The following is a 14200-nucleotide window of genomic DNA, read 5'->3' on the forward strand; positions in this document are numbered from 1 at the left end:
AAAAAAAAGGATTAAGCAAATTAGTGGTTCTTCACCATCTCTTGTGGGTCTAATCGAGAACCACACGGAGAGGTGCTTCTCCATGTACAATGAAGTAAAGTGATCCCCAGTTGAGTGAGATGATCATGACTTACCCAGTTAATGATGACATCTCCAACTAATGAGGGTAACTGTTTTGTACAAATAGTCTGGCCTGGGCAATTTGGAGGCAGGGGACATCTATGAGACTTCCCAGCAAGAACACCAGAGGCCTGAATCTGGGAATTCCCAATGTCCTTCAGAGTTAGGCTCCCCAAGAGCTGGAAACACAGGATCATGGACCTTCACTTGGTTCCACAGGTAATATTATTTTGCATTGTCTCCCATTATTTTTGTCCTGCACTGTTAGTAGAACATGGTATTTGCGATAACTTGTCTAAAGATCCTAAGACTTTAACTATCTTAACCTCTCTGCCTATATTAGGAATCTCTTCCTTACATCCATATTTAGCTACGAGTTAAAGGAATAACTAGTAGCTGGGGAAGACCAGGGTAATTAAAGGGAGACATCCCTAACTCAAGGCCAGGCCATCTTTCTAGAGAACAGCCAGTTTCAAGGTTTTTAGATTGTATTCATTATGCATCTTTAAAATTTCTCCCCATTGGTACTAGAAATGGTATAAGCAGGAATAAATGGTGAGTTTATCATCTCTGAATAGTCAGTGGAGAAAATACTAACAATAGTAACAGTGACCATTTGTTGAGCTCATTCCATGTGTAGATGTTATGCTAAGTGTGTTTATTCATTAATCTCTACTGTCACTCTGTGGAGTTTATTTTCAGAGGGCCAGCAAAGTTAAGTGACCTGTCATAGTTACATTTGGTAAGCCACTGCGTCGGGATTTAAACTTAGGTCTGTTGACTTCAAAGCTCCACTGCAAATACCACATCACCACATGATGCAGCGGTTCTAGTTCATGTGTATAGTCTCTACTTTGAAGGAGTCAATAGTGATCAGAAGAGAAATCTTTTGTTTTGAAGAGAAAAACAGCACGCTGAGGTAATAGAAATGAAAATGAGGTACATTAAATTCACATAGAAAGTATAGGTAGAAAGGTCCATAAGGAAACAGATCCATAAGGCAAAGGAGAATGCAGAACTGCAGAATGTTTGTATTCTTATAATGAAAACAATGACGTAAGTTGTAGGCCACCAAGACAAGCCAAAGACTCAGTTGCCAAGATGGAATTGAGAACGTGCCCATCTCATATGCTTGGGCAAAGGAGTGCCCATCCAAGTTATGATAACTTTAGAATGAGAAATAGCAAATGAGGTATCAAGTAATTAGAGCAACATGTGATCTAGCTATTTCTATCACAGGGGAAGGTCTACAGAGAAGTCTAAGAGGGCTTATACAGCAGGTAAAAAGTAAGCTTACATGGAAAAATGTGAGTCATATCTAAAAGGGCTAATGTAGGCTGTTGTAGTCAGGAACTATTTGGATACGGCACTTTGATTGGTTCCCCCACTGACTGTGACCATGGACAGGGTAGCTATCAAACAAAATGATTAGAAATCCATTTTGCCTCAGCCCTCATGTTTTGATAACACTGCCGCAATGATGGTTGCTGAAGGAAAGGAATGGATATGTTAAGCTGTATTAACCTGGAAATAATCTAGACATCAAGCATTTCTAGAGAATTGTTCCACTATCTAGCAGACTCTGGGAAACTTTGTTCTATTTTAGTATAGAGTTGCTTGACTGTAACTTTCTAATATTTTCACATTATAAACTCATGAAGTCAGTTCTACTAATCTCTCTGCTGGAAATATCCAGCAACAGCCTGATTAGTAAATATTTTTGTCAAACTCCAACTTTTGTCCCTAATCACAACTATATATACTGAAGGTGGTCTTTAAGTTTCTCTGGAGCATCCAAGCAAAAAAACCTATCCTAGCAGTAAGGTAAGTTTCTTTTGTAGCTTATACTTAAACTCAGGGTGAATTAGAAAAGTGACACTCCCAAGAGTTTTATTCTATTAACTTTTTTTTTTTTTTGAGTGAAGTCTCACTCTGTTGCCCAGGTGGGAGTGCAGTGGCATGCTCATTGACCTGCTAGGCTCAGGTGATCCTTTTGCCTCAGCCTTCCAAGTAGCTGGAACCACTGGAATGTGCCACCACGTCCTGCTGATTTTTTTGATTTACTGTAGAGATGAGGTCCCACCATGTTTTTCAGGCTGGTCTTGAACCCCTGAGCTCAGGTAATCCTCTCACCTCTGCCTCCCAAAGTACTAGGATTACAGGTGTGAGCTACCACACCTGGCTATTCTGTTAATCTTCAACTAGAAATTTGCAGATTAGAAAGAGATTGTTTTTATAAGTCATCTGATTAAATGAGGGTATTTGGGGGAATGAAAAGAAAGAAATGTATACATTTTCTTTAAATAATGCTCAATTTCTCAACTACACATGAAATCTTTAAACTCAATCCAAAGATTAGCTAACTGCCTTGAAAATACCTACACTGACCAGGATCAGTGGCTCAGGCTATAATCCCAGCACTTTGGGAAGCCGAGGCAAGTGGATTGCCTATGCCCTTGGGTTCAGGACCAGCCCGGGCAACTTGGCGAGACCTCACCTCTACAATAAATTAAAAATTAGCTGGGTGTGGTAGTGCACACCTGTAGTTCTGGCTACTTGGAAGGCTGAGGTGGAAGGATCACCGGTTCCCAGGAGGCCAACGCTGGGGTGGCCGTGAGCATACCACCTCACTCCAGCCTGGGACAACAGAGTGAGAATTCCACTAAAAAAAAAAAAAAAAAAAAAAAAAAACCCTACACTGTGAGCACATTGGAAAACACGATTAGCTAAGATATAACGTGACTTTTATACTTTTATTAACTATATTTAGTTGTTATAGATTATTATCTTGCTCTTCTGTGTGTGTTTTGTTTTCTCACTAAGGCTGTATCTTTTTCAAAGTCAAGGACCATCTCTGATATTTCTCATAGTGCTAAGAACATAGTGAATATCAATTACCTAGTTCACAGAAATATTAATAGCCCAATACATACTTGGTGACACAGAGTGTGTCTCTGCATTGGCTGACAAGAGTCTCTCGGTCATCTTCTCTTTGTGGTCGCACCGTAATTAATTCAAAAGTATTGCGTCTTGCACAAAATTCTCTGTTGGCTGGTTCTATCTGATGACTAGTACAATTGGCCAGATTTATCCTTCCTATGGGATTCTTTAAAAACAAATTTAAAAATATTAGTAGAAAATAAGCAAGACTTTTTAAAGTCAGTAAGGATTAAGTAGTGTTTAAGTTGGTACAAATTAAAGTCATTAAGTTAAAAATTAAAATTTAGTTACACTGGGCTTAAAGAAACATATTCAATATTTATCAGTTTCTTGTTGGATGTAAAGATAGAAACCAAAAATATCAACCGATAGCTCTTGGTAGCTATCCTATAAAACTCTTTATTATGGAAAACTTCAAACAGAAAATAAAAAAAATATAATGAACACCTAATACCAAAACGAGCTTCAACAATCAGCAACACACATTCAACAACCTTTTATCTATACCTTACCTACTTCTCCCCTTTCTATAAAAGGAAACCTAGACATCGTATTTAATGTGTAAATATTTTTCATGTATTTAATAAAGATAAGGCCAGACAATCGCTTTGTATTGTTGGAAGCCATGTCATTCCTCTGGGATGAGAGCCAAAGTGGAGATAAAAATTCATGCGACCAAATGAGCCCAAGAATGGGGACTTATATGGAAATAAACAATGAATAAACAGTCAAAGTGTCAATTCTCTTAGTAATTTCAAAAAATAAATTACAATGAAATATATCATTTTAAAACTTAGGACCAGCCAACTCTGGAAAGAATAGTAACAACCTCTGTTGACTGAGTTGAGGATGAGTAATAGGAATTCTGATACACCCACTGGTGAAAGGATAAATGGTCACTTAATGGTAGGCAACTTCATGACAACAATCAAAAAGCATTAAAAAGGAACATTTTCTAATCCTACTATTCCACCTAAAAGAAATTTATCCTAAAAAATCTATAAATAAATACACAAAGACTTTAATATGTATATAGTCACTCTTTTTTCAAAATAGCAAAAAATATGAAACACATGACAGTAATAGCAGACTATTTAAATAAATCATGATATTTATGTTTCCAGCAATATGGTACACTAAATAGTCTGAAAGTCCTCCCATTATAGACTTCTCAAATGCTAGATAACTGAACTCACATGAAAGGAAACCTTCAAAGGCCAAAATCAATGAGGAAGAGCGAATGAAGACTATTAGCAAGCTGAAACCCTGGTTTCCCTTGGGGCATTTGCCAGCAATCGGAACCTGCAACCTGGGCTCATGAAGGTAAAGTGATATATGGAAATTCTGGTATTGGCTTTAAAACACTCAAGCAAAGCAACAAGAACAAAAAAGTATGCGTGTTTGGAGAGAGAAATGAAATTAATAATTATAAGTTCATTATACTATTTCTCTCTGTTTTGTGTAGATTTTATGATTGAAAATCATAAAAAGTAATGTATATATATTTCCATGTGTGTATGTGTGTACGGAAAAAATCAAGAGTCAAGAATAATAATACAGTAGTCCTCACTTATCCATGGTTTTGCTTTCCATGACCTCAGTTACTCATAGCCAACCAGTCTGAAAATATTAAATGGGTCATTCCAGAAATAAACAAGCCGTAAATTTCAAATTGCATGTTATTCTGAGTAGCGCGATGAGCTTGTACACAGTTCTGCTATGCCCTGCCCTGTACATGAATCCTCCCTTTGTCCAGCATATCCTGCTGCAGATGTTCCCACCCACTAGTCACATAGGGGCTGCCACCTTGTCAGACCAAAGGTGCAAACCCCACACCCAGCAATTCTGCTACTAAGTAACACAGTGCTGTGTTCAAGGAAGCCTTATTTAACCTAATAAAGTAGTCCCAATAACTCAAGAGCAGTGATGCTGGCAATTCAGATATGCCAAAAAGAAGTCATAGAGTGATTCCTTTGAGTGAAAAGGTAAAAGTTCTAAACTTAATAAGGAAAAAAAAAACATATGCTGAGTTTGCTAAGATCTACAACAAGAATGATGCTTCTGTGAAATTCTGAAGAAAAAAGAAATACATGCTAGTTTTGCTGTCACATCTCAAAGTGAAAAAGTTATAGCCAAAGTGCACGAGAAGTGCTAGTTTAAGATGAAAGACACATTAAAGATGCAGGTGCAGTACTATCCATGGTTTCAGGCATCCACTAGGGGTCCTGAAACATATTCCCTGCAGATAAGGAGGGGACTACCATACATTATTGAATAAGATGGGTTAGGAGGTTTGCTATATCAGACATGAAGATTATTTTAAAGCTATGGCCATTGAGATTGGGATAGAGAAACAGAACAAAGGAAATAGAATAAAAAGCCTAAAAATAAATCTACACATATAATGACATCTTGATACATGCCAGAAATGGCATTGTGGAAAAAAGAATTGACCATTCAATAATGCTGGTACAGTTGGTTACCCTGACAGGAAAAAAAAAGGAAAATCAATTACGGGTAAATTAAATGTGAAGTATAAAACTAACTTTAAAGAAATCCAAGAAGACACAAACAAATGGAAAAATATCCCATGCTCATGGATAGGAAGAATCAGCATTGTTAAGATGTCCATCCTACCAATGGGAATCTACAGATTCAATGCAATACCTATTAAGTTACCAACATCATTCTTCTCAGACAGGGAAATGACAATACAGAAATTTATATGGAAACATAAATGACCACGAATAGCCAAAACAATCCTTAGCAAAAGAAACAAAGCAGTAGGTATCACACCTCCAGACTTCAAACTTTACTATAAGGCTACAGTTTTCAAAACAGCCTGGTATTGGTGCAAGAACAGGCACATAGACCAATGGAGCAGGTTAGAGATTCCGGAAGCAAGGCCTCAATTCCTCAACCAACTCATCTTTGACAAAGCCTCCAGTAACAACCACTGGGGAGAGGAGAACCTATTCAGTAAATGGTGCTGAGAAAACAGGCTGAACACATGCAGAAGATTGAAACAGGACCCCTACCTATCACCATACACAAAAATTAACTTTAAATGGATCAAAGACCTAAACATAAAAACTCAAACTGTAAGAACCTTAGAAAATGCAGGAAACACTCTTATGGAAGTTAGAACTGGCAACAGATTCCTGACCAAAACCCGAAGTGTCCAGGCCATAAGAGATAAGATAGACAAGTGGGACCTCATTAAACTGGCAAGCTTCTGCAAAGCCAAAGAAACCATCAAGAGAGCAGGGAGACAGACCACAGAATGGGAAAAAATATTTGCCAACTGTATATCTGACAAAGGTCTAACATCTAGGATCTACAAGGAACTCAAACGCGCTGAAAGGAAAAAAACAAACAGCCCCTCTAAAAAGTGGGCAAAAGACATGAATAGACACTTCTCAAAAGAAGATATACGGGCAGCCAACAGACACATGAAAAAGTGCTCAGCCTCACTCATCATTAGAGAAATGCAAATCAAAAGCACATTGAGATACCACCTAACCCCTGTAAGAATGGCCATCATTAATAAAACAAACAACAACAGATGCTGGTGAGGATGTGGAAAAAAAAAGGAACACTTCTACACTGCTGGTGGGAATGCAAACTAATACAACCTCTTTGGAAGACAGTGTGGCAATTTCTGAAGGAACTAGAAATTGACCTTCCATGTGACCCAGCAATTCCCCTATTGGAAATATACCCGGAGGAATTCAAATCATTCTACAAAAAAGATACCTGCACATATATGTTTGTAGCAGCTCTATTCACAATAGCAAAAACATGGAACCAACAGTGTTGCCATCAAAGCTGGACTGGATAAAAAATGTGGTACATATACACAATGGAATATTATGCAGTGGTAAAGAAGGACAAATATTTGGACTATGCAGCAAATTGGATGGATTTGGAGTCGATCATACTCAGTGATTCATCACAGAAACAAAGAACTGAGTTCCATATGTTCTCACTCATAAGGTGACCTTGAACAATTATAATGCTGTGGGAAGGCGATCAGCAGTGGCGGAAAACTGTCAGGGGAAGGGGGCGTGGGACTGGCAGTTGGGGGAAGCTGCTAGGGGAGGGAGGGACATGCCTCATCGACAAGGGTACTTGCATGATCAATGTTTGTATCTAGCCCTGAATTGCACCCCACATCTTTATAATAAATTAATTAATTAATAAAAAAATAAAACATTATTAAGAAAACAAATAGGCAATCTACGGGCTATAAGAAAATATCTGTGAAATTGATATTTGACACTGAAATGAGAACCTATATCCAGAATATCTATAGTACTTTCACCCCTCAGTAATGAGAAGACAACTCAATTTAATAATGGGCAAAATACTCAAACAGATATTTTACCAAAGAAACATATGTAAAGCATACTGAACATCATTAGTCACCACAAATTAAAACCTCAATGAAATACAACTACCCATCTATTAGAAGGGCTAAAATGAAAAAAATCTGACCCTGCCATATTGGTGAGGATGTGGGATGACTAGAACTGAAATATATTGTTGGTGGTTGCAAAATAGTGTAGCTTTTGCAAAATAGTGTAGCCACTTTGAAAACAGTTGGCCAGTTTCTTATAAAATTAAACAAATACTTGCAATATGATCCAGTAATTCCACTTCTAGATATTTATCTAAAGTCAGTAAAAACGTATATCCATATAACAACTTTTATGCGAATGTTTATAATAGCTTTCTTCAGAATAGCCAAAAACTGGAAACAACTTAAGTATCTATCATCTGATGAACAGATAAAATGGGGTGCATTCATACAATGGAATTCTACTCGACAATAAAAAGAAACAAATTATGGTTACACAAAACACCATGGACAAAACTCAAAAGCATTATGCTGAATGAAAGAAGCCAGATACAAAAAAAGTACTTAGTGTGTGATTCAACATATAGAAAGTTGTAGAAAAAGTTAAACTGCAGAGACAGAAAGAAGATCAAGATTGCTGAGGACTAGAGGTTGGGGGAGTGACTCACTGTGAAAGGGTCTAAGGGATGTTTTGGGGTGAAGCAGATGTTCTAGCTCATGACTGCGATGGTGCTTATGTGACTGCACACATTTAAAACTAGTGATTATATCATGTTCTTGAAATGTCCGAGTTTTATGGATCATAAAACTAATAAAAACTTTCAAGTATATGAAAAAAAAAGAGAAATTGTTATGACTACAGGATAAGGAAGGTTTTCATAATTAAAACCCACAAAAAGCACCATCAAAGCAATAGATTGTCAGCTCTGATTACCTCAACATCAACAAATTCTGTTTATGAAAAGACACTATAAAGATAAATTAAAAGATATGCTAAGCATACACCTAGATAAATATAATTGCAATGCATCCAAAAATATGGAAAAAGTGGAGAAAATATAGACAATCAGTTCATATGAGAGAAAATATATATGGCCATATACACAAGAAAAGATGCTCAGTCTAGTAATCATGGAGATACAAAGTAACACAGTGAGTTAACATTTCATACTTATCGTAATAATAAAAGTTTAAGAGGCTGACATATCAAGTTTTGGTGAGCATATAGAAAACTGTGAACTCTTATATTCCTGTGAGAATCACAATCATATTTTGAGAATCATTTGATAAAATCTTGTCAAGTTGAAGATGTACAAACCCTACAACTCAGCAATTCTGCTACTAAGTAAAACTCAAGGAAGAAGTCTCATGCATGTGCATAAGAAGCTAAATCACAAGCGCACTGTTTGTAACAGCAACAATTTGGAAATCACCTAGCCTAATTGTCCATACATAGGTGAATGAATAAAATGCAGTATGGTCTTACAATGGGACACTATATGACAGAGAAAAGGGACAAGCTAGAGCTGCAAATACCACCTAGACTGATTTCACAAGCCATATTGAGATAAAAGAGGCAAGTTTCCAAATATACATACAGTACGACAGTACTGTGTCATGTTTAAAAACATACAATTGCAATAACGTATATTGCTTATTTACATATAAAGGCGAAGTATCCCAAATCCAATCATCTGAAATTCAAAATGCCCCATTATCCAAAACACTTTGAAGCTGACATGATGCTCAAAGGAAAGGCTCATTGGAGCTTTTCAGATTTTGGATTTTGGATTAAGGGATGCCCCACCAGCAAGTATAATGCAAATATTCCAAAATCTGGAAGAAAAAAAAATCCAAAATGCTTCTGGTCCCAAGCATTTCGGATAATGGATACCCAACCTGTATAATAAAAATTTAAAGAAATTCATAGAAACAGTAAAGAATTTTAAGATAGGGTTATCTTTGTGGGGAAAAGATAATTACACAGAGAGCTTCAACTGTACCAACATAGAGGTTGATTGAAATTATTTGTAACTGCTTTTTTGACTGTCTTAAACACTTCACAGTAAATCCTTAAAATATTAATCATCCTCCTGACTACAATGTAATACATACAGCTGCTAAATACGACTTTATGGATGAGTTTTATTGATGTGGAAAGATGTTAGGATATATCATCAAGTAAAAATCAGGTTATAAAAAGCATGCTGCTTTTTGTTTTAAAAGAGTCATAAGTGAATATTATTATTATATATTATGCATTTTAAAGGTTTACAAAGATATACAACCAAATTATGAGTAATAGTTATCTCTGTTATGGATGCTTTTTCCTTTTTAATTCTGCTTATTTCTATTTCCAGTTTTGGGATAATAAATAACCTTACTTGGGTGATAATAATAACTTCTTTAAAAATGAGATACAAGCCGGGCTCGGTGGCTCAGCCTGTAATCCCACGCCTTTGGGAGGCTGAGGTGAGCAGACTGCCTGAGCCCGCGGGTTCGAGACCCGCCTGGGCAGCGAGATCTCATCTCTACAATAAATCAAAAAATTAGCCGGGCGTGGCAGCGCATGCCTGTAATTCCGGCTACTTGGAAGCCTGAGGCGGAAGGATTGCCAGAGCCCAGCAGGTCGAGGCTGCGGTGACTGGGAGCGGCCACTGCACTCCAGTCTGGGCGACAGAGTGAGACTCCAACTCAAAAAAAAAAAAAAAGAGATACAATTTATTACACAAAACCCCAGTAAGTTTTAGAACCCAAACCATTGTTTCTAGGGGTGGTGTTCCATTACTGTCTTATCCCAGACATAGGCAAGTCAACTAGCTAAAAATATATTATGAAACATTCCAGGAGAGAGGAAAAAATATAAGCCTTTAAGTATTTTAAAGGCAGTCAAATAACTGGGAATGAATAGGACATATTACACAAATATACAACACATACACATACACACACTGGTATGCAATAAGAACATGGAAAAAAAAGAAAGAACTTTGCTGTCACCTGAGCTAGAGTGCAGTGTCACGATCATGGCTTACCGCAGCATATTCCTGGGCTCAAGTGATCCTCCTGCCTCAGCCTCTTAAGTAGCTGGGATCACAGGCATGCAACACCATGTGTGGTGACAAGAACATTGTTAATGGCTTAGTGAGTACACACAAAGGGAAATATGGGTGGGTGGTGGGGGCCAGAATGAACACCAGCATGAAACACTACATCAAAGTCCATCAGGGCTTTTACCATTGACTAGTAATATTTTAATTACCTTTCGTTTCTCATCATCCGGGTAAGTCCAATAAGAGATACAGTTTCCAGAAAGGACACACCATCTTCGATGCCAGGCACCAAAACCACTAACATCTTCAAATATGGTCTGGAAAAGTCAATTGAAACGCTGGCTTTAGAAACTTGAGGAAAATGTCCTAACAGTGAGATGCTGGTTCTGTATGTTGAAACTTGAATATGTTGACATACTTCGTACCTTAAAGTCAATTTCATTTGTATGACTTTTTAATCATCTTTTACCTTAATAATAAAATTTGCTGACTGTTCAAATCAGAAATTTACTTCAACATCATCTATAAGTATTTAAGACTATCCAGATATTATTAACCCCAAATAAATACTTCTACCTAATTTTAGACTTTTAAAAAGTGTGTTGTCTCTAACTAAATGCTTCTTAAAGTAGAGAAATCTGTGGGGGGGGGCACACCTCATCAACAAGGGTATATGCATAATAAACATTTGTATACCTAATCCTGAATTGTACCCCACATCATTAAAATTTTAAAAAATTACATTAAATAAAAAAAGAAGAAGAAGAAGAAGAAGAAGAAGAGAAAAGTGTGCCGGGTATGGTGGCTCATGCATATAACACCAGCACGTTGGGAGGCCAAGGTGGGAGGATTGCTTGAGCCTAGGAGCTCGAGCCTGGCCATCACAGTGAGACTTCGTCTCTATATAAAATCAAAAAATTAGCTGGGTGTGGTGGTATACACTTATAGCCCCAACTACTCAGGAGGTTGAGGTGGAAAGATTGCCTGAGCCCAGAAGTTCGAGGCTGTGGTGAGCCATGATTGTGCCACTCTCCTCCAGCCTGGGTGACAAAGTGAGACTCCGACCCCTAGTCCCCCCAAAAAAGTGCCTCAATTGTTGGTAAAATGATATGAGAATATCACACTTTACATACTAAAAAAATAATAATAATAGTGATGGCATATTAAGTTAAACCTACCCTAACATGAATTTCCTAACAGAATTAGAAAAGAGTCAATTCGTGATTGTAGGCCTTGGTGAATTACTATGATAAACATCAAAACTCCAAGTCCACTGCTGAGCCATCAAGCACACCTGGAAGCATCATCTCCCAGCATTTAGGTGTCTAGCCAGCTCCTGCCCTGGGAATGCAAGTTACATTCGGAAGGTAGGTGAAGCAAGCAGCAGCATTGTTCTGAAATATGTAACTAATAACATGGCTTTTTTTTCCATGAAAGTATTTCCACTTAAATAGAGTAAGTCAAAGCTGGAGTCACCCCCCAACACACTATTTTTTAGTTATAACACAGTCCTAGTTTACATACAATTCCTCACTTTTAATTTTTTTTTAAATTCTTTTAGAAAATTTTATGATAAAGAACAAATTTTACGTTAAAGAACAAACTACCCTTGCACCTACCCCTAATCCTAGGGTCTATGTTTAACAATGCTGTGGATAGGAGTTGTAAATCTTTTTCTATAAAGGGCCAGAAAGTAAGTATTTTAGACTTTGTGGGCCATACCATCTCTGACACAAATCTCCAGCTCTGCTATGGTAGCAAAAAAACAGCTAGACATGAAGGAAACAGAAGAGACTGTATTCCAGTAAAAGTCTATAAAAACAGGCGGTGAAGCCAGGTGTAGTGGCTCACGTGTGTAATCCCAGCACTTTGGGAGATCGAGGTGGGAGGACTGCTTGAGGCCAGGAGTTCAAGACCAGCCTGGACAAAATAGAGACTTCCTTCTCTAAAAAAAACTTTTAAACTCAGCTGGGTGACAGGGTACATCTGTAGTCTTAGCTACCCAGGAGGCTCAAGCAGGAGGAGCCCATGAGCCCAGGAGTTTGAGGCTGCAGTGAACTATGATCATGCTACAGCACTCTAGTCTGAGTGACAGTGTAAGACCTTGTCTCAAAAAGAAATCAGGCAGCAGGTCCTACTATGCTGACCTCGGATACAGATAATCCAAAGGCATCTTTGTGTTTGATTTCAGAATGCATTAAGGATGTTCCATCTTCAAGTCAAAACTTTCCCTTTCTGATTGTTGGGTAGCTAAAACTAATAAACTAATAATATAATATCTGGTTCCTGCTGTGAGATACCATTCTAGGTATTCTTTTAATGTTATCTCAACTAACCCTTATACCAACGCTATGATATTCCTTTCAATTTACTACTTTATGTGAATTTTCCAAAAGGTAGCTTGAATTAGGAGTGCCATCTCCAGCCATGGAGGAATGTGACTTAGTGTGAAAGGAAATGTTTTCGTGATAAGGTAAAACCCCAAATTTATTAGCTTAATTATTTAGCCCAAACTAATTAGCTTACACCAACTGTATTGTCTCCTGCCTCACCTACTTCCTCCTCACCTAGTCCCAGCTCTTTCCTTCCCCCACACATGCTTCTTCTAGGTGGCACTGCTCACAGCCAGCTGCTCACGGAAGAAAGAATTGTTTTTTCAATCTCAAGCACAAAAGTAAGTACAAATGACTCACCAGCTCCCTCCTGTGTTTATGTTCACCTTTTACATCATAAAGATAATAAATACACAAGAAAAAATTTTTTTAAGAGACGGGGGTCTCACTGTCACCCAGGCTGGAGTGGAGTAGTGAGATCATATAGCTCACTGCAGCCTGGAACTCCTGGGCTCAAATGATCCTTCTGTGTAGTTGGGACCACAGGCACACACACCATGACCACCTAATTTTTTATCTTTTGTAAAGATGAGGATCTTACTATGTTGCTAAGGTTGGTCTCAAACTCCATACCTCAAGCAATACCCACCTCTCCTTGGCCTCTCAAAGTGCTGAGATTTCAGGTGAGCTATCATACCAGGACCAAAGGAAAAAAAAATTTTTTTGAGCCAAAATCTCACCGTTGCCCAGGCTGGAGTGCAGTGGGACGCTCATGGGTACTGTAGACTCAGCCTTCCAAATAACTGGAACTACAAGCATGTACCACCACACCCGTCTAATTTAATTTTTAAATCGATTTTAGAGACAAGGCCTCATCAAATTATCCAGGCTGGTATCAAACCCTTAGGCTCAGGCAATCCTCTCGTTTCACCTCCCAAAGTGCTGGGATTATAGCTGTGGGCCACTGACCAAACACCAAACAAAGACACTTTTGATGGACAAGAATAACACCACCTACTATATTACATCTACTATAAACAGAAAGGAATAAGAAAAGGACAGCATTTTCTTTTTTATAGCTGAAGAAACTGAGGGCCAGGAAAATTAAACGATGATACACACTCACAGAACAGAAATGGACCCTTCTCGCTGCCAATCCAGGAATACCACCTCTTGCTGCTCATCAGTGAAGGCAGCGCTAGACCAGTGCATTTTAGAGCTGCTTACCAGTCTCTTTGGTTGTAGTACCCCTCCTTACACCTGGCCCTGGCACATCACGAAGAGAAACTGAACCAGATAGCTTTCGTTCCCATTACTACCTCTATTTGTACAGGGGCCAGGCTCAGTGGCTCAGTCTGTAATCCCATGCCTTTGGGAGGCTGAGGTGAGTGGAT

The 14200-nt window shown here is 38.1% G+C and overlaps 1 protein-coding gene across 3 annotated transcripts in view; it reads right to left on the reverse strand.

The window, feature by feature from the left end:
- ANLN (anillin actin binding protein) overlaps window positions 1–14200 on the reverse strand; it is an 83769-nt gene that overhangs the window by 1482 nt on the left and 68087 nt on the right. For all 3 annotated transcript variants that reach the window (XM_008052648.2, XM_021709794.1, XM_008052647.2), the window contains 2 exons: window positions 10683–10790; window positions 3054–3226 (listed from right to left, as the gene is read on the reverse strand). In XM_008052648.2, the coding sequence (XP_008050839.1) occupies window positions 3054–3226; window positions 10683–10790 (281 nt within the window). The remainder of the gene's footprint in view (window positions 1–3053; window positions 3227–10682; window positions 10791–14200) is intronic.

This window comes from Carlito syrichta, unplaced genomic scaffold, assembly GCF_000164805.1.
Source record: "Carlito syrichta isolate Samal-C Ts95f unplaced genomic scaffold, Tarsius_syrichta-2.0.1 Scaffold286961, whole genome shotgun sequence".
Taxonomy (NCBI): Eukaryota; Metazoa; Chordata; class Mammalia; order Primates; family Tarsiidae; genus Carlito; species Carlito syrichta.